Here is a 25,557-nt window from a genome sequence, read left to right as displayed (position 1 = left end):
AGAAGCTTAGATTTTTTCCCATGGACAATGTGGTAGGTAATTTTGTTTTTGAGATATAGTGATGGGGGAAAAACAAAAGATGCCATGAAAACAAGTTTTAATTTGTCACACGATTTAGGAAACCTAAAGATATTTATATTGGTGGTTTTGTATGTCCCCTTGTCCCCCACCCCCCACCTTTCTTTTCATTGATAACTGTGTCTTCATGCAGGCCAAATGAAAAGTGGGTGTCATTCGGATAGTCTCTTCTTATGTCTGTCTTTTCTTTCTTTACTGTATCCTGTAGGAGAAGATGCTGTAGAGGATGAGGCTGAAGAGAACCCCATTGTCTTAGAGTTTCAGCAGGAAAGGGAGGCCTTCTATATAAAGGATCCAAAAAAGGCTCTCCAAGGTTTTTTTGACCGAGAAGGTATGTAAACAGATTCTGACCCTGCCAGTAAAAGGTTTCCACAGCAGCATTGTCTTGTAGATCTTCAAGGTACTTAGAAATGCTGTGTTTTATCTGCTGCTCTCCTTGCTCAGTTCTTGCCCTTGTGGTCAGTTGCTTCAGGTTTATTTTGAAAACAGTAAAAATCTTGTTAGTCTTTCTTCCCATCTTGGAAAAAAGGGACTACTTTTTTCCGACTCATCTGGTCTCATTATTCTCAGAAGATCCTAGACTTGGGTGGTGGGGAGATTGACCTAACTTATTAAAATTCTTTGTTTCTACTTCATCTGATCTTTTATAATTCTTTTTTTTTTTTTTTTTTTAATATTTATTTATTTATTTATTTATTTTGAGAGAAAGAGCGTGCGCACAGGCAGGTGAGGGGCAGAGAGAAGGAGACGCAGAATCCCAAGCTGGCTGTATGCCATCAGCATAGAGCCCAATGTGGGGCTTGAACCCACAAACCACAAGATCATGACTTGAGCTGAGATCAAGAGTCAGAAGCTTAACAAATTGAGCCACCCATGCGCCCCTCATCTTTTATAATTCTTAACATGGATGTTCACCTTATATAATTTAAAGAGTGTTTCCATAGAGGACTGTTTCAGTAGAAATGCTTTGAGAGAACATCTGTGTGTGTGTGTGTGTGTGTGTGTGTGCGTGTGTGTGTGTGTGTGTGTGTGTGTGTGTGTGTGTGAATATATATATGAACTGGTTGCATTCTGCTCTTGATATTTGTGCTTCTAAAAATTTTTTTTAAATGTTTATTCATTTTTTTGAGAGACAGAGACAAAACATGAGCAGGGGAGGGGTAGAGAGAGAGGAAGACAGAATCCGAAGCAGGCTCCAGACTCTGAGCTGTCAGCACAGAGCCTGATGTGGGGCTCAAACTCACAAACTGTGAGATCATGACCTGAGCTCAGGTCAGATGCTTAGCCAACTGAGCCACCCAGGCACCCCAATATTTGTGCTTCTACAAACCAAAGTGACAACTTACATCTGCACTTATAATATAAGTGTAAAAGTTGCTATGTAGTGGACAAAGCTATTTATGGCAAGCTGATTGTTCTGGTCTGAGTTTGCTTTTCTTTGCTTCAAGTTCCCCCTTATTTTATTATCAAATAATAATTCCTGGAAATGAGAAGTGAAATGCTTTGAAATTTAGTGTTAAATGAGGTATGGGAACTTGATATTCTATTTTTTTAAAATGTTTATTTATTTTGAGAGAGAGAATCCCAAGCAGGGACAGCTCAGAGCCTGATGTGTGGCTCAGTCTCATGAATCACGGGATCATGACCTGAGCTGACATCGAGTCAGACACTTAAACTGACTGAGCCACCCAGGTGCCCTGGAACTTGATATTCTTTTATCAGCCTTTCCTCTCTTTTCCCTTTGTCTTAACTAGTAATTTTCATATACTGTTAAAATTGTTTTGTCTTTCTTCCTCCCACAGGAGAAGAATTAGAATATGAATTTGATGAACAGGGGCACAGCACTTGGCTCTGTAGGGTGAGGTATGTTCTGTTCTCATTAATGTCCTTTTGTGAAAAGTGGCCAATTTTAGGTAATAGACAGTAGACCCAAAGAATAACTTTAGTCTTATTTTTAGGCTACTCCTGAATTTGGGCCTTGATAGTTTAATAACATATATCATTGGCAGGTGGGGTGGGATGGGTCAGAGGCATAAGGAAAAGATTTAAGGTCCAACCTTGGCAAGATATAACAAAATGAATGGAGAGATTAAAAAGCCATGTCAAAAGAAATGACTATTTTCACCGCATATTAGTTTTTTTCATGAGAATTGGAGCTTAGTACTATGCTATGATTCACTCCAAACCAATACAGATTACCTGTGGATGATTCAACTGGAAAACAACTGGTAGCTGAGGCCATTCATTCGGGAAAGAAAAAAGAAGCAATGATCCAGTGTTCACTGGAGGCTTGTCGAATCCTTGATACTTTGGGGTTGCTGCGGCAGGAGGCAGGTGAGTATATGGGAACACTTTGTTTTTGGAAGGAAGGAAGGAAGGGAAAGAGAGAGAAAAAGGGAGAGAAAAAGAGAAAGAAAGAAGAAAGGAAGAAAGAATTTAACACAAAAGGCAACAAAATGACTTTTTTTTTAAAATTTTGTTTTTTTTAACGTTTATTTTTGAGACAGAGAGAAATATTTTTTTTTTATTTTTTTTTAACGTTTATTTATTTTTGAGACAGAGAGAGACAGAGCATGAACGGGGGAGGGTCAGAGAGTGGGAGACACAGAATCTGAAACAGGCTTCAGGCTCTGAGCTGTCAGCACAGAGCCTGACACGGGGCTTGAACTCACGGACTGTGAAATCATGATCTGAGCCGAAGTCGGCCACTTAACTGACTGAGCCACCCAGGCGCCCCACGAAATGACTTTTTAGGGAGAAAATGTAATTGTGTGAAATTCTATGAGCTGAAAAGAAAATATTCCATATCTCAGTACCCAAAGGAAGGCATATTTTCTTTTTAAAAAAAAAAAAAAATTTTTTTTTTTTAACGCGTATTTATTTTTTGGAGACAGAGACAGAGCATGAGCAGGGGAGAGGCAGAAAGAGAGGGAGACACAGAATCCGAAGCAGGCTCCAGGCTCTGAGCCGTCAGCACAGAGCCCGACGCGGGGCTCTAACTCCTGAACCGAGATCATGACCTGAGCCAAAGTCAGACACTCAACCGACTGAGCCACCCAGGCGCCCCTTAGAAGCCATATTTTCTTAGAAATTTTTTATGAGTATAGATATGTGTTCGGAACTAGATACTTTAATAAAAAGCAAACTTCATACACAAATGCATTTATTTATATTATACTCTTTCATGACTTACAATTTTAATATAAGAATGTATCATGGATATTGTCTGTATAATTGCATTAACTTTATCTCATTTTTAAAAGCCTGTCAGGGACACCTGGGTGGCTTAGTCAGTTAAACATCTGACTCTTGATTTCGGCTCAGGTCATGGTCTCATGGTTCTTTGTGGGATCAAGCCCCATGTCGGGCTCTGCACTGACAGCATGGAGCCTGCTTGGGATTCTCTCTCACTCTCCATCTCTCTCTGACCTGCTCCCTTGTGCTCATTCCCTCTCTCTCTCTCTCTCTTTCAAAAATAAACTTCAAAAATAAATAAAAATAAAAAGCCTTTCTGGCTATATCATCATTTATTTATTTTTTTTAATTTTTATTTATTTATTTATTTTTTAAATTTTTTTTAACATTTATTTATTTTTGAGACAGAGAGAGACAGAGCATGAACGGGGGAGGGGCAGAGAGAGAGGGAGACACAGAATCGGAAGCAGGCTCCAGGCTCTGAGCCATCAGCCCAGAGCCCGATGCAGGGCTCGAACTCACGGACCATGAGATCATGACGTGAGCTGAAGTCGGACGCTTAACCAACTGAGCCACCCAGGCGCCCCATCATCATTTATTAATAAAGGCTTCTGTTATATTTGTGTTTATTCTAAAATTAGTTTGTATTATTGCAAAGTAACTTATGTATTATTTAAAACTACCAAAGGCTTGGGGCACCTGGGTGGTTCAATCAATTGATCATTTGACTTTTGATTTCAGCTCAGGTCATGATCCCAGGGTCATGGGATCAAGTCCCATATTAGGCTGTGCACTAATAGCCTGGAGCCTGCTTGAGATTCTCTTTCCTTCTCTCTCTGCCCTTCCACACTCACGTTCTTTCTCTCTCTTTCTCAAAATAAATAAAAATTTAAAAAAACCCAAAAAACTACCAAAGGTTTATGCAAAATATACCTGTTCCTTGCCCTGCCTCTCCCCAGTCTTCAATCTTAGAAGGCTTTTAACTCTTTTAATTATTTTTTCTGGCATTTAAAAATATCCGTATTTCCCAAAAGGAAGAGTATGCTGTTTTATTTTGAATATTTTATTTTATGATTGAACTTTTTATAAGTTTGTTTATTTATTTTGAGAGAGTGTGCAAGCAGGGGAGGAGTAGAGAGAATGGGAATCCCAAGCAGGCTTCTTGCTGTCAGCGTGGAGCCAGACGTGGGACTCAAACCCACTAACTGTGAGATCATGACCACTAACCGTGAGATCATGACCTGAACCAAAACTAAGAGTTGGACACTTAACCAACTGAGCCACCCAGGTGCAACTGAATCACTTATTTTAAACATTATGTACTGACTCTGTTAAATTAGTATTTAATATTTACACGATTATGTTTATGCAAATGTTAGTTAAACTGAGGAGTTTTTTCTTTTTGTTTTTCCTAAAGTTAATAATTGTTTGTTTTTCATGTGTGTGTATTTTTTGTAACTCTGTTCATTCTTTCCACATCTTTCAAGAGCCTTTCAGTGTATTTTTCCACATGGTCAATCACATCAAGTAATTGATCAGTTCTGATCTTTTTGGAAACATTTCTCCTGAAGAGCAATGTTCTTTCAGGGCTCACTATTCTCTGAACCTACTGGAGCACTGTCATCTGGGACCGCATTTTGCTGTCATCCTTGACATTTCCTTTGTCTTTCTCCAGGGTTGGATTTTCTGTTTCTTGATTCCCAGATTCTCATGTTTCTTGGTTTATTCCCTTGTTTTAGTGGAGCACATCTTTCTGTAGTTTTGCAGATTAAAAAGCTGGTACAACAATAGAGGTCATGGATGATGATAGTCTCCAGTGGATTTCACTTCTTTCGTTGTTCTTGGTCTACTCTTTCATTTTGGTGGACATGTAGTGAATTCTTGAGAAAGGATGTATAGCAGGTAAACTATATTAAATTCCCCACTCTGAAAATACAATTATTCTAGCTTTACTCTTGGTTAATTGTTTGGCTAGGAATAGAATTCTAAATGGGAAATAATTTTCCTTCACAGCTTTGAAGGTGTTACCGTTACCACCTTATATTCAGTGTTGCTCTTGCAGTCCTAACGGGTTCAGAATCCTTATCTAGTGTATGTCATTTCCCATCCCCTACACACACACTAGGAGTTTGTAGGAGCTTCCCTTTGTTCTCAAGCTTCTGAAACTTAACTATGATGTACCTTTCTGTGGGTCTATTTTCATCCATTTTTCTAGGTACTTGTTGGGTCCTTTTGATCTGGAAATCTTTGATAGTTAGAAACATTTCTGGAATTATGCCATTAATCATTTCATCCTTCTGTTTTCTCTTTCTCTCTTGAATTTTGTTGTTTTGATATTGAACATCTTAGACTGACCATTTAAGTTTCTTATCTTTTTTTTTCCTTTCTTTTTTTTTTTTTTTTTAATTTTTTTTTTTCAACGTTTATTTGTTTTTGAGCCAGAGAGAGAGACAGAGCATGAACAGGGGAGGGGCAGAGAGAGAGGGAGACACAGAATCTGAAACAGGCTGCAGGCTCTGAGCGGTCAGCACAGAGCCCGACGCGGGGCTCGAACTCACGGGCCGTGAGATCATGACCTGAGCCGAAGTCGGACACTCAACTGACCAAGCCACCCAGGTGCCCCTCTTTTTTTTTTATCTCTATGTCTTTTTATTCTTTCTGGGAGATTTGTGCAGCCTTATCTTTACATTTTGCAATCAAGATTTTAATTTCCAAGGCTCATTTTTGTCCTTTGGGTATTCATTTTTAAAATATAATATGCTATTGTTGTTTCCTGGATTTTAAGTATCTCATCTTGCTGCTAATCTCTGCCTTTTCTTTTTTGTGTAGTCTCGGTCCTGCATGTTAGAGGTGTTTCCCAGTTTTTGTGTAGTCCTTGGGTGTAGATTCTTATTTGGGGACAAAAAAGGTGATTGACAGCTTGGAATATATAGGTGGGGCTTATTACCTTTGAGTAACACTATAGATTAATGTGGGCCTTTTGTTGGGGAACTCCTCATGTAAGAATCGTTAGGTTTTTTCCTCTTCTGCTGGCGGGATTCCTCAGAGAGTACTCTTCTGACTTCCTGCATGAAATTCCTGAAATTCTTCCTTCCTGAAATTCTTAGAGCTAAGTGCTGGAAGATGGCTGGGCAGATTCTCAAAATTCAGCTATTTTCAGGACAGTACTATTTTTAGAATAAATAAATACATATTTAATATGTAGAATATAGAACATAAACTGGGCAGTCCACAATGCAAAGACTTTTTATCTTACCCTTTCTAGGGATTAACCTCTGGATTTTTTTCTGGGGATGAGGAGGTAAGTAGTCAGGGAGGAGGATCTTTTTCTCAACCAGCTTTTACTCAGTTCTTTTTATTTTAGCACTACTGTCTATCCCCGGTTCCAGATCCTTTTGAGGATTCTGCAGTATCATCAGATTGGTTCTCATCTTTCCCCACTGTTGTTTTAGGATTCATCTTTTTTAGTTCTGCTAAGTTAAGTTTCCACTTGTCTGTCTGTTTTATAATTTCCAAAAATTAGGTATTGCTATTCCTTCTCCTGTTCTGTCTTTGTAGATTAATGTTTGTTTGTTTATTTATTTGTTTGTTTATTTAATTATTTTTAAGTAAGCTCTGTACCTAACATGGGACCCAAACTCACAACCCCAGGATCAAGAGTCCCATGCTGTGCCATCTAAGCCAGCCAGGTGCCCCAGTAGGTTAATGTTTTTAAAACAGATTTCTTTACCACAGCTTTAGTGGGATATGGGGAGAGAGTGAAATTACATATGTACGTTCAGTGTACCATCTTAACCTGGAAATCATGAAGTTTTTTTAATAAGGACTGTTTTGGTTGTAAATAATAGAAACCCAATTCAGACTAGCTTAGGGAGAAAAGTTATTGGCTCCATCTCCACTATTGTCCATCTCTTCTCCAGGTTGAGAAGAATTGCTTACAGGATTGAAGGAGGAACTGTATGAACTAGGACCTTAAGTTCTGGTCCTATCAAACCAGAAGTCTCAGTGTCACAGGACACCATAAAAGCTGTGTGTGTGTATGTGTGTGAGTCTGTCACATGAGCATATGGTTTTATTTTGCAGACAGATTCTTACCCCATGCAAAAGAGCTGGCTGCTCACTGCTTAGATTTGTATCTTCCCTCTTTCATAATCTCATTGGAAAGAGAGCCCTTTTTTGCACGTATCTAAATATAAATATGAGGGAAGGATTCTTACTGATTTGGCTTTGGTCACATGATGACCCCTAATCCAGATGGAATGGAGGAGGAGTATTCTAGAAGAAAAGGGGTACTTTTAGCATAACAAGAGGAGTAAGATGGCATAGGGTGGACATAGGGTGGACAAAAAAGTAATAGCTAACATAGTTCCCTATTGATGGGCTTTCCAGATTTTCACTGTTACAAATAACAGGGCATTGATACCCATAGGATAATTTCCTATAAGTAGAATTGTTAGATCAATTGCATTTGACAGATATTGTGAGGTTGACCATCAAAAAGATTGTGTAACAGGGCACCTGGGTGGCTCAGTCGGTTGAGCATCTGACGTCAGCTCAGGTCATGATCTTGAGGTTAGTGAGTTCGAGCCCCGCATCGGGCTCTGTGCTGACAGCTCAGAGCCTGGAGCCTGCTTCAGATTCTGTGTCCCCCTCTCTCTCCGCCCCACCCCTGCTTGTGCTCTGTCTATGTCTTTCAAAAATGAATAAACATAAAAAAAAAAAAAAAGATTGTGTATCAATGTACATTCCCATCAGCTGTTTGAGAGTCCATTTCCCCGTACCCTTGCCAAATTGGGCATTATTAACATCTTATAAAATGTTTTGGCCATTGTATTTCTTTTTCTGTGAACTGCTTTGATTATTCTTTCCCAAATTTTCTTTTAGATTATTGATCTTTTCCTCATTTATCTTTTTCCTTTTTTACTCATTGATTTTTGAGAGCCTTTTGTTCATTAAATAGCCCTTTGTTTAATTTTTCTTAATGTGGTAAAACATACATATCATAAAATTCACCATTGTGAGCATGAAGTGTATTAAATACATTCACATTGTTGTGCAACCATTGCTATGTCCATCTCAGTACTTTCTCATCTTCCCATATTGAAACTTTGTACGCATTAAACACTAATTTCTCATTCTTCCTTCCACTAGTCCCTGATGATTACCATTCTACCTTCTGTTTCTCTGAATTTGACTATTCTAGTTAACTCTTGTAAGTGGAATCGTGTGTCTGGCTTATTTCACTTAGCATAATGTCTTCCAGGTTTAACGCTTTGTTGTTGTTGTTTTTAAGTTTGTTCGTTTATTTATTTATGAGAGGGAACCAGAGTGCAAGCAGGGGAGGGGAAGAGAGAGAGGGGGAGAGAGAGAATCCCAAGCAGGCTCTGCGCTGCCAGCATGGGAGATCATGACCTGCGCTGAAATCAAGAATTGGATGCTTTACCGACTAAGCCACACAGGCACCCTAACCCTTTGTTTTTATATGTAGTCTGACAGCTTGTTGAATCCTTCAATAATTGAAAGATTCTTTTTCTTTTTAACTTATTTATTACCACTTTTTTTTTTATCTCCTTCTAGTATCTCGGAAAAGGAAAGCCAAGAACTGGGAGGATGAAGACTTTTATGATAGTGATGATGACACATTTCTTGATCGGACCGGCCTGGTTGAAAAGAAGCGTCTGAACCGTATGAAGAAGGCTGGGAAGATTGATGAGAAGCCAGAGACGTTTGAATCATTGGCAAGTTTTATTTATAGAAGTAGCTGTGGTAGTTTAATTTTTTAATAAGATAATATATTATTTAAATTTGTTTTATAATTACAATTTTTAAAGCAGTGGTGTTGAAATCTGGTACTCAAGTATAACTTTCTTGATCTGTAAATTTGATAGTAACAAACAACTAGTCTTACACAAGTTGGAGAAAAGTTTGGCTTGCTGCTAGAGACTCTGTCTGCCTCACAGTGGATCTTGATCCATTCATAAGCATTCTTTGGGTATGATGTTAATCCCACAAAAAGAAAGGAAAAAGTTCCAAATTTGGACATTCTGAGGTGAAATCAACTTTAGACTTCTGGCAGTCAAGAATTGTGAAAGGAATTTTGAGGAATGTAGTTTGGTAATAGTCTTAAGTAGTATATCCTTCATGAAATCATTATAAGATAGCATGTCTTTTCACTATAATTAGTAGTATTCAGAGCTTAAAACATTACCCAACATCTGTTGTTTTTTTGTTTTGTTTTGTTTTGCTTTGTTCTTTGATTCATCAGTGAAAAGAAATGACTTGAGTTCTTTCTTCTGAGTAAAGTCAAGTCTATGTTCTGTACTTTCATTCTGTTAAATTCTGAATTCAGAAATTAACTCAGCTTGAATCATATAAACGCATGAAAATGTTAACTCCATAAAGAGCACATTTAATTACACTTCTGATTGAATCCTCTTAAACTCGTAACAATAGTGGAAATAAGATGAGGAAGACAGGAAAGCTACCATATTTTGAAAGAAGAAAAACATTTGTTAACCCTGTTAATCTGGGCATTACAGGTTGCAAAGTTAAATGATGCTGAAAGGGAACTTTCTGAAATTTCTGAGAAACTGAAAGCGTCAAGCAAAGGTAAGTTAATGACCCATGAAACAAATATGTATAGGGCATCTCCCATAAGTATTGCACTCTTCCAGGCTAGTTAGTAAGATGTACAGAATATGGAGCCTTTCTAAGGAACAACAGAACATCTTAGAACTATAAGGAACGTTATAAATTATTTGGTTTAAACTTTCTATGTAATAGATGAGGGGAATGAAGTGCATTAAGGCAAAGTGATGTCCCAAGGTCTCCAAGCTATAACCTGTTTTCTTATTCCTAATACCAGTAATGTCCTCTGTCCAACTTTAAGTTACTGACTTTTCTACAGAAACTTTGGCTGAGTTTTAAAATATTTGAGGCAATTTTTCTAAACATGTATTCTCTTTTTCTTGGACAGCTTTATCAGAGTCGCCATCTCAGGACTCCTTAGATGCATTCATGTCAGAAATGAAATCAGGGAGTGCATTGGATGGTGTGTCCCGGAAGAAACTTCACCTGAGAACTTTTGAACTGAGGAAAGAACTACAGAGACTTAAAGGATTGATAAAAATTGTAAAACCAGCAGAGATTCCAGAACTAAAAAAGTAAGTAAGTCTTAGTTATACTTGAAATTTTAAATAAGCATGTTTGCACAGATAACATTTTGAATTATATCTTTCTTTTTTTTAAATTGTTTTTAAGTTTATTTATTTTGAGAGAGAGAGAAGGTATGAGTGGGGGGTGGGGGACAGAGAACAAGGGAGAGAGAATCCCAAGCAAGGCTCTCTACTGTAAGCGCAGAGCCCGACTCATGGCTCGAACTCACAAGCTATGAGATCATGACCTGAGCCAAAGTTGGATGCTTACCGACTAAGCTACCCAGGAGTCCCATTATATCTTTATTTTCTTAGATAATCATTACAGAATAAAAATAGACTGTAGGGAACCCTTTAAAGCACAGAAGGCAGTGATTTCATAGAGTAAAAAGCCATTTCATTTGTGAAATATGGACTGCTGTAGGAATTTTAGAGAAAACTATATTGATTACTTTTTCATTGGAAAGCTCTGATTTTTTTCTTAATTTTTAATGCAGAGTAAACTTCTTTATTTTTTATTTTTTTATTAAAAATATTTTTTTTTAAATGTTTATTTTTGAGAAAGAGAGAGAGAAAGTCAGAGCATGAGAAAGGGAGGGGCAGAGAGAGAGGGAGATAGATTCTGAAGCAGGCTCCAGGCTCCGTGCTGTCAGCACAGAGCCTGACACAGGACTTGAACTCATGAGCCGTGAGATCATGACCTGAGCTGAAGTCAGATGCTCAACTGGCTGAGCCACCCAGGTGCCCCCAGAGTAAATTTTAAAGAGCAACATGCACAAAAGGCTAATTTCCCTAATCTATAAAGACCTTCGAATAAGTAGACAACCATCTACCAAAGAGAAAAATGGGAAAAGGATATCAACTGACAGGCCACTGAAAAAGAAATACAAATAGCTATATAACTATATAAAATGATGCTCAATCTTGCTCATAAGAGAAAGAGGAAGACAAGTACAACAACGTAATACCATTTTTTTATCTATGATTTTAAAACCACAGATTGTCATTTTAACACCTGATTTGTCATTCCTAAGAACCAGTTGACAATTTTAATGTATTTAAATACTTTTAAAGTGGAATTTCTTCCTTTAAAATGGGGGAAGGCATAATCCCCTAAAGTTGATTTTGGGGAAATTTTTGGAAGAAAATAACCCAAATCCATTTGTAGAAATCGAGAAGATTTTTTAGTAATTTGTGAACAAAATTTTGGGAATAATTTTTCCCAGACTTGACTAGTATTGATGAGTGTATGAATGTGTGTGTGTGTGTGTGTGTGTGTGTGTGTGTGTGTGTGTGTGTATGTGTGTGTGTGTGAGAGAGAGAGAGAGAGAGAGAGAGAGAGAGAGAGAGAGAATAAGGTCCAGTCTTTCAACTTGACAATATTTTCAAATTTTGTTCTAAGTGGTCTCAACAAATTTTGAAAATGTTGAGTAGGTTGTTGTAGAAATAAGCCACTTTAAGTGAGCACAATCCAGGACAATCCAGGTGGGCATCTCAAAAAGTGGCATTGCCCAGATGGGTACACACACTTAAGAAGGTAATTAATTATAGAAAGTTTCTCATTTTCTTTTGATCTGTGATGTCCTTCCTATATAGCACCCATTAGTCTTATGTGATATTAAAATGAAATGACATTGCAAATTCAGTTCTTCAGACAACTAGCCACATTTTAACTCCTCAGTAGCCACATGTGGATAGTGGCTACTGTATTGGACAGTGCAGATGCAGAGCGTTTCCATAATTGCAGAAAATTCTGTTAGACGGCACTGCTTTAGATTGTCAGTATGCGGCGCCTTACCCCTGTGTACAAAACCTGTGACTTGATGCTGGGGGCATTGTATAGATAAACATCTAGGTACTGGGGGACAATTTTTATGTCGAGATGTAAAGGTAAAATGTATCTATGTATCTGAAGCCCTTGATTGTACAGAAAATTTGTCCCTAAATTACTAGCAGTTTTGTTAAAGGATTTATGTGTAGTTTGGTTATTTAACGCAGTGATTGATAGGTCAGTCCACAAAGGTCTGTTTGACCCTGGTGGCATTTGATTTACTGATAGTGAGGAGGGGGGTTAGCACTCGAGTTAGACTCCCTGGCTTTCATTCTCAACTCTATCAATTACTTTTTGGGCATTTTGAGGCAAATTATGCAACTTCTTTGACCTTCGCCTTCCTCGTCTGTCAATTAGAAGTACTGGTGATGTTGCAAAGATGACTCGAACAGCACTTGACAAAGTGTCTGTATCATCATTGTGATCATTGTCCTGTTTCTGTTATACTTAGCAGTTATTTGTAACATTGTGTTTGTGGAGAAAGGGTAAAAACTCTGGAGGTATAGCTGAGGGTAAACCAATTAACATTGAATTTTAATTCCAACTCTGAAATCCTTTCCCTTGCTAAGTCATCCCTTCCAGAGAAGGTATGCCAGTCTCCTCCACAGCCTCCCTTCCTGCTGTCTGTGTGTCTGCTTAGTTTCTCCTCCCTCTCCTACTTTATATCCTGGACTTCAGATGTGTGTACCTTGTGCTCACTTCAGCAGCACATGTGCAGATGTGTGTATCTTCTCCCTCCTCTTCTCACTTTGGTTGACCTTCCAACCTTTCTACCTAACACCCCTCCTGCCCCTGCCCAAGCAGCTCTTGATTGGGATCCCGTCTTCTGCCATTTGGCTCCTTGGGGTGACTTTGCCCGTCTTCCAGACAAGCCAAGCTATTTAATGGAGCTGAAGAATATCTGGGTTGCTCTTGCTTTTGTCTTCTGTGCTAGAACCTTCCTGAGACCTGTAGGGAGGGGCTGTGAAGGATAGTATTTGATGAAAAGTCTTTACGGACAAACAGGCAGGATTTTTCTGGTGGCTTAGCAAGGCAATGGGTCTGTCCATGGTAGAGAGCAAGGTGGTGAGGCTAGGCCCAAGAGCACCACTGAGGGGGTAAGACTTAGGTAGAAGAAGGTAGTAGTGACAAATGGGGCTTCAGTATAGAGCAGCAAGGTCATTTTCTCATATGGCTCACTGTGTGTCTTGAGTGCCAGTGCTGTCCCTGTATTCCAGAATGCAGGCCTGCCCTTCCCTATGTCTCCTCATGCTATCTTGTCATCGTCACCTCTGCCTACTCTCTGAATGTCTTGTCAACTCAACTACATCCTTTTTGTTTTTGCTGTGTTCTTTTTTTTGCCCCTGCTGTTTCCCAATTTCTATAATCTCTTCTTTTTGCTCTTCCTTAGCTTTACCCTAGTGGGCTTAGCTGTTATAACTCTCTCCAGCCAGTGAGACGCTGACAAACTCACCAGTTGTAAGGTCTCTCATTATGTCCTTGTCATTACTCACCACGCAGTGTAGCCCCTTCACAGAGGTTTTTGTTTTTGTTTTTGTTTTTTTAACTTCTGTGATCAGAGCCTTTGTCCACGGTTATGATAAGTGTGGACTCCAGGCAAGACACTGTGGGTCCTCTTGCGAGGTTGGTGGAAAATAGGGCTTTACTTTGTGGACCCGTCTCCTGCCACTTAGTGGGAATGGGATCTTGCCCCATTTGCCAGTGACCTTCGTACTGTTAGCATCATTTTATGAAGGTGAAGTCATGTAGCATGTTGGGACTTAACTGAAGTTAAGAACCTCATCTCGCCCTTAATAGTCCTGTGTCTGTGACAGTCAGCAGTATCATTGTCCATTCAGACTCCGTTGGCCTTTTCCTGTTGGTATATGCTTAGATATTCATTTTGTGGAAATTTTTGTTTCCCAGAAGTTTCTTTGTCAGAGTCCAGAGTGTTTTTAGATAAAATTTTGGCCTCACTGGAATAGACATGTACAATTACTCTTTCTTCTTAGGACTGAAAGTCAGACTACAGATGTGGAAAACAAAGCTAAAAAGCTTACGTTGCCTCTCTTTGGTGCCATGAAAGGAGGAAGCAAATTCAAATTAAAAACGGGAACAGTAGGGGTAAGTTGTGGGTCACGGTGTTAAACTTTTAGCTCTCAAGTCAATTTGCATATAACTGATTTGTACATTGAACATCAGTGTATTAATTTGTGATGGATGTTGCATTTAAGAAGTGTCTCTTTTCCTGGTGGGACTCAGCATTTGTTAGTTATCTAGTCACTGCACCTGGCTCTGTCATGTGGTGTTCCTTACTTCATTTAATCCCTTCAACACTTGCTGACTTGTGGGAATTATTACCTCTAGCAGGTGAGGAAACAGGGTCAGAGAGATTAATTACGGGACACATCCTCATCATTAAGTGACTAGACTGGCAATCAAATCCAGGTCCTCTCTTTTTTGAGTTTTGTGATCTCTCTGTTATCCTCTAACACTTCACTGGTGAATGTTTTTGTTTTATATACATCCCTGTTTACAGGTCCAGCTTTTAGAAGGTTTTCATCACCCCAAAGAGCTGAATCTTGTGTATTAGTGTGCAAGGGCTGCCCTAACCAAATACCACGGACTGAGCGGCTTAGAGGACAGAAATTTATTTTCTCACAGTTCCGAGATCAGCATGCCAGCAGGGTTGGTTTCCCCTGAGGCCTCTTTCCTAGGCTTGGGGATGGCTGCCCTCTTCCTGCATCTTCACGTGGTCACCTGTCTGTGCACTTGCACCTGTGGTGTCTCCCCTCTCCTCCTCCTCTTATAAGAGTACCAGTCATAGTGGGATACCTGGGTGACTCGGTTAAGTGTCTGAATCTAGATTTTGGCTCAGGTCACTATCAAGGTTCGTGAGATTGAGCCCCAGGTGGGGCTGACAGTGCGGAGCCTGCTTGGGAGTCTCTCCCTCCCTCTCTCTCTGCCCCTCCCCTGCTCTTTCCTTCTGTGCATGCTCGCTCTCTCTCTCTCTCTTTCTCTCTCTCACCCTCTCAAAAAAAAAAAAAAAAAATACCAGCCATATTGGATTAGGGTCCTACTCTAACTGCTTTGTTTTAACTTACCTCTTTAAAGATTTTATCTCTAAATATGGTTACTTCTGAGGTACTAAGGATTGGGACTTCAACGTATGAATTTTGTGGGGACAGAATTCAGCCCCCAGCACCTTCAATTAGGGTAAACTGCCATCTGGGGGAAGAAGCCTGAAGTCCCAGCCATATGTTGTGAGTGAGTATGTGGTTGACCTGAGATGGAGGTTTTTCTGTGAGGATGGGGGGACTGGAAGTACTTGTGTTTTAGTTAGCGGAAAAACTCTACTTAAAAACTCTCTTTAGGGGTGCCTGGATGGCTCAGTCAGTAGAGCATACAACTCTTAATCTCAGGGTCATAAGTTCAAGGCCCATGTTGGGCATGGAGCCTACTTGAAATAAAATTAAAAAAATAAAAAGCTCTCTTGAAAAGATTACTGAATTAAATCCTTTATTTAGAAAATGATATGCCCAACGTACACTTTGGTACTTTCTATTTCTTAAGCTGCAATCAACTTTTTCTAATAATTACTTTTATTGAGAGGTCTTGATCAGAATGTTTGACTTTATTCTTCAAGGAATGTCTTTTCTTCAGCATCTGTTTTACCGATTTACATGTCTTATTTCCTTAAATTGAGTTAAATCTAAAGTGAAAAATCTAGGCAAATAATCTGTTTCTTAGATTTTGTGATGAAGATCCTTTAACCCCCTGAGGGGTAACAGGACAGAATTCCTGCAGCAGGTACTCGCCTGGAATAAATGTTTTCATTCCCTACAAGCTGTTTCAAGTGTTTTGTACTTAATATTCTTTGGACCCTAGAAACTAATAAAGATAATGCGTTAAGGGTCCACAGATGGATAAAAGCTCATGTGCAGGTCCTCCTTCCAGCAGACTTCTGCAGGGTTCATCAACCTGGAGGTGTTAGACATTCTCCACGTTTAGCTTAACCTCCTTGAAGAGAGTTGTCTCTTTCTCATTATGTGGAACTCTTCATTCATGGTTTTGTTTCCTTTATAGAAGTTACCCCCCAAACGTCCAGAACTCCCTCCAGCTCTAATGAGAATGAAGGATGAGCCTGAAGTAGAAGAGGAGGAGGAAGAAGAAGAAGAAGATGTGGAGAAGGAAAAGGAGGAGGATGAAAAGAAAAAAATGGAGGCTGAGAGCAGTAGGTTACAGGCGGAGATAGAGCTGGAAGAAGCAGTGCAGGAAGCGAGGCCTCCCACTGATCTCACATGTTCTAAAGAAACAAAAAACCATGGTAAATCTTTCCTCTCCTTCCTATGCTGTTCAGTGGGGCATTTGCATTAATTGTGCAGAGGTCTAAAAAGCAAAGCCAGTTCTTGCTTGTGCATTTTGACTTTGTGGCACTTTATGATATATAACACAGCTGACTCTGTGGAAACATATTTTCTTGGTCTTTCTTTGACTGTCAGTCATTATTTATCCTCATTGCAAAATAAGGGCAGGCATTTCCAGTCTATTCCAGAGTTGTGAAACTTTGAAAGCTGTGGAATCTGAAACCACAGTTGCTATGAAATAATGCTGAGCAGCTGCCACTGTGTGATTGGAGGGCAGTGGACTAGGTTCATGATGAGGCCTGATTAGGTGGTTTAAGGATAAACCTCCTCTTGCTCATTTTTTTCCCTATCCCTAAAACAGAGGCTAAGCATAATTGTACCCACTGTGCATACTGCTCAGGAAGCATAATGCCTTATTCATCTTTTTGTCCGTGGTACCTTGCAGAACACCTAGCAGAGACCCACCTCAGCAAAGGCTTGATGAAAAAGAGGGAATTGATTGGCTTTTGAATATGTTTTCTTCTGATTATAAAAGGAAGATAAATTCATTTTAGAAACTTCCGATCATACATCAAAGTCCAAAGAAGAAAAGAGAGATCTACTGCAGTCTCACCCCTAGAGATGATTGTTTATCATTTTAGTATCTTTCTCTCCTTGTCCACTGCAGGAGTTACTTTCCTGCAGGGTGGCCAAACTGTCTGGCAATATTAAGACTTCACAGAAAATAGAGAGCTTGACGAAAAACAAAACAAAAACTGACATTAAATATGTGTGGGAAAGTTTGCATGTCTACTTCCAAAACAAACCAGGCTTATCTACATAAAACAACAGGCCTGGTATGTAGACATTCTCTTGAATCATCCTCAGTTGTTTGAGAAAAGAAAAGTTACTGTTTTTTTTCATCTGTGAGAGATCTTTTGTTTTTGCATTCTCCTTTTGTTTAGTTATTGGCAAAATGCTTAGCCTTTTCAAACAAGGTGCGTAATACATGCTTTTTTAATGAGTCTAGTCTCTGATCCATATATTGTGAGGGTGGCATATAAGCAGGCCAGCAGGAAAGGGAGCAATAAGTATTGTATTTTTTCTTTAAAGGAGCAAAGGAAATATGTGTGTGTATAAAAATAGAAGATTTTAAAATTTGGTAAAGATACATTAATTAGTAAATTTGCAGCTGATTAGGGATTACTCTAGGCCTCTTTTTTTTTCACTATTAGGATTATGTTGTACATGCTATTTTATAATCTATTTTTTTCTCTGTCTTGACATGTTCTTTTATTTTTTTAATCAATTTTTTAAATTATTTTTTTTGGTTTTAAATTTTATTATTAAACAAAATTTTTTTAAAAATTTACATCCAAATTAGTTAGCATATAGTGCAACAATGATTTCAGGAGTAAATTCCTTTTGTTTGTTTTTTTTTTAGTTTTTATTTTTTTAATGTTTATTTTTGAGAGAGACAGAGACAGAGACAGAGACAGAATGCGAGTGGGTTGGGGCAGAGAGGGAGACACAGAATCGGAAGCAGGCTCCAGGCTCTGAGCTGTCAGCACAGAGCCCGACGTGGGATGCAAACTCATGAGCTGCGAGATCATGACCTGAGCTGAAGTCGGACGCTCAACTAACTGAGCCACCCAGGCGCCCCTTCAGGAGTAGATTCCTTAATGCCCCTGACCCATTTAGCCCATCCCCCTCCCATAATCCCTCCAGTAACCCTCTGTTTGTTCTTCATATGTAAGAGTCTCTTATGTTTTGTCCCCCTCCCTGTTTTTATATTATTTTTGCTTCCCTTCCCTTATGTTCATCTGTTTTGTCTCTTAAAGTCCTCATATGAGTGAAATCATATGATATTTGTCTTTCTCTGACTAATTTCGCTTAGCCTAATACCTTCTAGTTCCATCCACATAGTTGCAGATGGCAAGATTTCATTCTTTTTGATTGCTGAGTAATACCCCATTGTATATATATACCACATCTTCTTTATCCATTCATCCGTTTATGGATATTTGGGCTCTTTCCATATTTTGGCTATTATTGATAGTGCTGCTATAAACATTGAGGTGCATGTGTCCCTTCGAAACAGCACACCAGTATCCCTTGGATAAATACCTAGTAGTGCAATTGCTGGGTCATAGGGTAGTTCTATTTTTAATTTTTTGAGGAACCTCCATACTGTTTTCCAGAGTGGCTGAACCAGCTTGCATTCCCATGTCTTAAAATGTTCTTTTAAAATGTGACTTCAATAAGCATAGTGGTCCATCATATGCATGTGCCATGATTGATTTAATCAACTCCATATTGTTAGACCTGTACATTATTTGTTAATTTTTGCTATTATAAACATACTGTATGTAATAAATCTTGGTATTCATCTCTGATTATTTTCTTTGAATCTGTTCCTGGAAGTAGAATTTCTAGGCCAAGGAATATGTACATTTTTAAGGGTTTTGGTAAGTACTGCTGAAAAGTTTTAGCTCAGAGTTGGCCAGTTTTTAAAGTGGAAAATTGGTTTCTCTGTTAGCCATATGGAGGTACTTTTTTTTGAAAATCTAATTAAGGTTATTGAAGCTAATGATGGTAAGGCTGGATGATTATGTATTTACTTAGCTTTTCTTGCTTTTGCCTTTGTTTTCTTGGTTCCCTCCTATGAATTAAATAATAACAGTACACTCTGGTTCTGCATTTTATAGAAAACATGTCTCAACTCAGCCAAGTGCAACAGAATAAAGATTATCAAGAGATTAGTGAAACAGCTGCATCATGTGAGGAACCCTCAGGCAAGTAGCGTAGCCACCTCCTTAGCTGCTCTGCACATAAGCAACCAGCTGGTGTCAGAGGAGGGGTTGGAGTCAAGCTGAAGCAGCACAGAGCGTGGCCTTTCACAGAGCATGCTGGGGGGAGAAGCTGCTGGAACATATGAGAGGTTATGTTTGCTGCCATCCCATTTGCCTTTCTTTATTCCTTTTCTGCCTCTTGGGTTCCATTTTCCTGACCTGCAGAATACCTGATGCCTTCACTCTTCCCATGGCCATGCATAGCCCTCCACAATTTTCCATCTCCCAGAGATGAGTCTGTGCCTATCATGGGAGTGATTCCAAAACTATTAAAAGAAATTGGTTGAAAAGTTGGCCTTTTAATAAAAAGGACTGGTTTTCTACTGCCCTTTTTTTTTTTTTTTTTTTTTAATGTTTATTGGGGTGCCTGGGTGGCTCAGTCGTTTGAGCGTTAACTTCAGCTCAGGTCATCATCTTACCGTTTGTGTTTTTCATGTTTAATAAACATTAAAAAAATAAATAAACATTTATTTTAATGTTTATTTTTGAGAGAGAGAGAGAGAGAGAGAGCGCGCATGAGCAGGGGAGGGGCAGAGAGAGGGAGAACAGAGAGGATACCAAGCAGGCTTGACACCAGCCACCCAGCACAGAGCCTGATGTGGGGCTCGAACCCACAAACCGTGAGATCATGACCTGAGCCGAAACCAAGAGTCAGACGCTTAACCAGCTGAGCCATCCAGGCACCCCTGCTTTTTTTTTAAAAAAAGTGTTTATTTATTTATTTTTGAGAGAGTGGGGAAGGGACCGAGAGAGAATTTCAAGCAGGCTCTGCACTAACAGTACAGATATGGGCTCAAACCCACAAACCAGGAGATCACGACTTGAGCCGAAATCAAAAGTTGGATGCTCACTGACTGAGCTGCCTACGCACCCCTCTACTGCTTTAAACTGTAATGGTTGAACTGTAGAATAGTAAAATCAGCCCATTTTCCTTTCCTTTTTCAAACAGTGCGATTACATTCAAGCTCTAGAACAGCGTTTGGATTTGAAAGCTAGGGTTATTAGCAGAGGGAAAATTTTCTCTTTAATAGAATCTTTACAGTAGAGGGAATTTTTAAGAATTTGATTGTTACATGTTCAATTTTTATAATGTTCTTTAAGGAGGAATTTTTCCTTTCTATTTTACTTATTCTGAAATAGCTATTGCCTCTTTTTTTTTTCTTTTTCTCAAATTAGCATCAAAGAATGAATATGAGAAAAACAGAGATGAATTGAAGAAAAAGAAAGCTCCCGGTCCAGGCAAAGTAAGTACCTTAGTCGTAATCTTCATGTCTCTAGGAGTAAAAATGAATCCCCTTGTCATGGACCACATTCAGAAGAGTGAATTTTTAGGGATCACCTTAGCAGAGTTCCCAACTGCCTAATACCTCCTCTTCTAGAAGTCTGGGCTCTCTTATTTTTGAATTTTTGTTTTCTGAATTCTCTGTTGTCTCCATCCACACTGTTCCCTATAACTGTGCATATACCTCTTTTATTAATTTGTGAACCTTTGTTCATATCCTTTTATGCCATACAAAGACATTTGAATAATATATTCTTATTTGACCTTTTATTACACGGAAAATAGAATGTAATGTACTGCATTATACATCTTTTTTTTTTTTTTTAACCTATTGTGGAAATCATAATAGGTATTGGTATACCAAGGGCTTCCTACTGTATGGATGTACTATACTTAACCATTTCTCCATAGATTGACGCTGGGTTGTTTCTTTTCTTTTTAATTTTTAAAAATGTTTATTTTTGAGAAAGAGAGCACGAGCAGAGAAGGGGCAGAGAGGGAGAGAGAGAGAGAGAGGGAGACAGAGAATCCAAAGCAGGCTCCAGGCTCTGAGCTGTCAGCACAGAGCCCGACATGGGGCTCGAACCCACAAACTGTGAGATCATCATCTGAGTCGAAGTCAGACACTCAATGGAATGAGCCACCCAGGCACCCTGACGCTGGGTTGTTTCTAGTCTTTTATTATAACGATGCTATAAGGACTAATCTTGTGTGTACAGAATTTTGTATGGATACAGTAAGTTTCCAAAAGTGGGATTGCTAGTTGTGTTAGGAGGTCCGTAAGACCACCCTCAGGCTAGATAATTCATAGGAGGCCTCACAGGACTCAGCATGTAGTTATACTCACAGCTGTGATTTACTACAGTAAAGGATACCAAGCACAGTCAACAGAGGGAAAAGGCACATGGGGCAAAGTCTGAGGAAACCAGGCTAAGCTTCCAAGAGTCCTTTTTCAGTGGAGTCACACAGGATGTGCTTAATTCCCCTAGCAGTGAGTTGTGACATCTTGTGAAATGTTGCTAACCAGCGAGGCCCATTAGAGACTCAGTGCCCACTGGGGACTGATCATATGGGTACCTCCTGCCTGGCATGTACTCCAGTTTCATTCTCCAAGAAGGAAAGTAGATGTTCAGCACGAACCCTATTGTTTTTTACAGACAGTTTAGGCATAGTGAGCCACTTTTATCAGGGTAGTAGGAACCCTCCTGAAATCCAAGTCCCCAGAAACTAGGCGAGGGCCAGCCTTGCAGACAGGCCTTTCAAAGGATAGCAGTTAGGCTTGCTCTGTTAACTCTTTTCTCCACCTAGATCAAAAGACAAATACCAAAATTCCCTGTATGGAGATCATACCATTAGAACTCATATCTCTGTTAACTGCCTCTTTTAAAAAACCTCACTCACTCTCACTGGCTGAAAATCAACTTGTTGAGGCTTTACAGGAAAAAGTCAAGGTTCAGAGATGTTCTCCCATTTTTTGGTTACTTATGCGAAGGTAATTAATGGAAGCTGCTCTTAGTTTTTGTTTGCTGACAGGCATAGGGATAATAGTTCTTAGAGTTAAAATTATTTTCAGTAAAATAACTTCTGTTTTCTTTGCAGCTTCCAGCAACACTTTCCTCCAGATATCCAGAAGATGACCCAGACTACTGTGTGTGGGTCCCACCTGAAGGTAGATTGTATTTACTTTTCTTCTCTTCTAAGACTTATTCTCCTTAAGACTTATTTATATTTCTGAGTAGGTAATGTATGTTTAAGGTTCAAAATGTGAAGTTTTTATAAGAGTATGAAGTGGGAAAATTCTCCCTTCTAGAGGAACAGGTAGAGTAAAAGATCTAAAGAGATACATCAACCAGGTATAATTTGTGGATTCTGCTTGGATCCTTATTGGAACAAACCACTATTTTTTTTTTAAATTTTTTAACATTTATTTATTTTTGAGAGACAGAGAGAGATACAGCACAACTAGGGGAGGGACAGGGAGAGAGGGAGACACAGAATCCAAAGCAGGCTCCAGGCTCTGAGCTGTCAGCACAGAGCCTGATGCAGGGACTCATACTCACAAACCATGAGGTCATGACCTGAGCCTAAGTCAGACGCTTAACCGACTGAGCCACCCAGGCGCCCCTGGAACAAACAACTATTAAAAAAGTTACATACGAGTTGGATAATTTTGCATACTAGCCAGATGTTTGATACTATTAGGAAATTATTAATTATTTCAAAGTGTGAATTATGTTTTTTAGGAAAAGTTCTTCTAGGACTATGTACAGAAGGTTCACAGGTGGAATGATAACTGAGATTTGCCTTAAGATAATGCCTGGGTGGCTCAGTCGGTTAAGTGTCTGACTTTGGCTCAGGTCATGATCTCGTTCATGAGTTTGAGCCCCATGTCGAGCTCTGTGCTGACAGCTCAGAGCCTGGAGCCTGCTTTGGATTCTGTGTCTCTGTCTCTCTCTGCCCCTCCCTCCCTCCCTCTCTTTCTCTCTCTCAAAAATAAATAAACATTAAAAAAAAAAAAAAAGATAATCCAGTAGAAGCAGAGGATGAGGGAGTAGTAGACAAAGCAGGATTTGCCACATATTGGTAATTGTTTTAGCTGGGTGATGAGTACATGGAGGTTCATTGTATTTTTCTCTTCTGCATGTATTTTAAAATTTCTTTCAAGTTAAAAAACAACAACTTCTGTTTCTACCTCAGCTACTCAGTATTTTCCATTAAAGCCAACAAAATATCACTTTCTTATGACTTAAAAAAAAATGTTTATTTACTTATTTTGAGGGGAGGGGAGGGAGAAAGAGAATCCCAAGCAGGCTCCACACTGTCAGCACAGAGCCTGACTCAGGGCTCAATCTCACTGTGAGCTTATGACCTGAGCCGAAATCAAGAGTCAGATGCTTAACAGACAGAGCCACCCAGGAGCCCCTCTGTGACTTCTTATATGTGTCACGTGAAATGCCTGTGTAAACAATAAAATACATGATATTTCACCACCTTTTTTACACAAATAGAATCATATTCTGTATCTTTCTGTTTTGTACTTATCACTCTATGGATATCCTTTTGTATCTATTTATAGGTCTTTCTTTCTTTCTTTCTTTCTTTCTTTCTTTCTTTCTTTCTTTCTTTCTTTCTTTCTTTCTTCTTGTAGCATAGTTCTTTTTTATGGTATACATACACCTTTACTTATTTAACCAGTTCCCTCAGTGAATATTTGCTGTTTTCCAATTTTGCTATTATAAACAACTCTGCAGTAAGTAGTCTCTAACATAACATAATTTTGCAAGTGTAGAGTTGTGTGTGTAGAAAAAAAAAGTCGTAAAAGTTAACATACTGGATGAGAGACTATAAACATTTTTGAGATTGTGAATTGCATTCTATAGAGAGTATACAGCTTATGTTCATACACACGCACTTAAGGCAGTATATGAGGTGTTTGCTCCCCATAAGCTTATCACAGGTTGCTTTTCTATGGATCAAGTTTCTCATACACTGGTAGTTAACAGAAATTTTGGTACTAGAAATGTTTGCTTTTTATCAGCTAATAAATGTGAAGGTAGAAATGAAAAGACGACCACGTTTTGAAATCATATGCAAAAGGGCAGAGTTCTGGAATAGAAGAAACCTCTTTGTCTGTTCTACTTTTTCGGACACTAATGTCTGGGTATCTTTTCCCTCCTGACTTTGGAGAAGTGAATGTATTTCTTTTTTTTCTTTATACTTTGATCTAGGCCAAAGTGGAGATGGCAGGACCCATCTTAATGACAAGTATGGCTATTGACTGCTTCAGAATCCTAAAGGAAGACTTGTGGACCATGTGACATGGGATATTTAGGATAATATATCAAGTTGAATGTCCAGAGAAGGAGTTCAGGTGATCTTTTGTAAAATCTGGTGACTGGCCTTTTCTCCCGTTCTGTGGCTCCATAAATTTATCTACTCCTCTGCTTCTTTTGAATTTGGCATTTATGTTTAAAAGTGTTTGTGTATGTATGTAAAGAGAAACCATATATTTTGAGAATTGGTAAAGTGAGAGACATGACTCTATTAAAAGAGAAGGTGAAGATGTCTCATGTTTAAGGCCACAGTGTCTTTCATTCGTTAAGTTTTAGGAACTGTGCTTCTGAGGAATAGGGTGCTTCTGGCAGTTGGGCTCTAGGATTCACTGATATGGCCTCCTCCTCCAATAAGTGTTGAGATAGGAGGTCATGCCATGGTGTGACCCTGGGTGTCCCTGTCATTCCTGGAACTGAAAGTAGACACGGAGGGGGAGCTTCCTACCCCCTCCCACTGCCAGGTTTGAGGACAGACGCTGATTTATCAGGATGCAGTCCGGGACCGTGGCACACCTTGCGCACTCAGGCATCAGTCCTGATAAAAACTCAGTCCTTTGAATGTCCTGGACTCAGATCAATCAGATTAGTTTCTCTTCCTCCTGTGGAAAGGTGCAAATAAGGTCATAGAATGGAAAGCTGGGTGTGTTCTGTCCAGTATGGGGCTTCTCACTTCTGTGGAGAGGAGAATAAAAGTTCCTTCCTCTCGGAAACACAGAGAAATGCGAGAAGATGTCTTCTCTCCCCCAGTGCATCCCCTGCCCCCGACCACCCCCCCCCCCCCCCGCCCCGACATTAACGAATGCCTCACTTCCACAGGAAGGAAAAGCCTCAGAGTGGAAGCAAGGTGGAGAGTTGGTGGATTAGGCTGGAAGCAGACCCAGTGAGTAGTCAGGAGAAACACTGTGACCGAGCAAGAGAGTGGATGGGGGTGATATTTTCCTTTTTTTATACAGTGTATATTATATATTTTGCATTATATGGTATGTGTGAGTGAGGCAGGGAGCAGT

At 39.3% G+C, this 25,557-nt stretch overlaps 1 protein-coding gene across 1 annotated transcript in view; it reads left to right on the top strand.

The window, feature by feature from the left end:
• The window catches only part of SLC4A1AP (solute carrier family 4 member 1 adaptor protein), a 28,239-nt gene extending 3,450 nt beyond the window's left edge, over positions 1 to 24,789 (top strand). The window contains exons 3-14 of the mRNA XM_019448862.2: positions 287 to 409; positions 1,881 to 1,941; positions 2,273 to 2,412; positions 8,851 to 9,011; positions 9,813 to 9,882; positions 10,250 to 10,436; positions 14,250 to 14,361; positions 16,324 to 16,564; positions 19,292 to 19,378; positions 20,612 to 20,679; positions 22,317 to 22,386; positions 24,446 to 24,789. Of these exons, the coding sequence (XP_019304407.1) occupies positions 287 to 409; positions 1,881 to 1,941; positions 2,273 to 2,412; positions 8,851 to 9,011; positions 9,813 to 9,882; positions 10,250 to 10,436; positions 14,250 to 14,361; positions 16,324 to 16,564; positions 19,292 to 19,378; positions 20,612 to 20,679; positions 22,317 to 22,386; positions 24,446 to 24,495 (1,370 nt within the window). The 3' untranslated portion in view covers positions 24,496 to 24,789. The remainder of the gene's footprint in view (positions 1 to 286; positions 410 to 1,880; positions 1,942 to 2,272; positions 2,413 to 8,850; positions 9,012 to 9,812; positions 9,883 to 10,249; positions 10,437 to 14,249; positions 14,362 to 16,323; positions 16,565 to 19,291; positions 19,379 to 20,611; positions 20,680 to 22,316; positions 22,387 to 24,445) is intronic.
• The last annotated feature ends 768 nt before the right edge of the window (positions 24,790 to 25,557 follow it).

Source organism: Panthera pardus, unplaced genomic scaffold (genome assembly GCF_024362965.1).
Source record: "Panthera pardus isolate Hobbes unplaced genomic scaffold, ASM2436296v1 HiC_scaffold_26, whole genome shotgun sequence".
NCBI lineage: Eukaryota > Metazoa > Chordata > Mammalia > Carnivora > Felidae > Panthera > Panthera pardus.
This window is presented reverse-complemented; position numbering and strand designations above follow the sequence as displayed.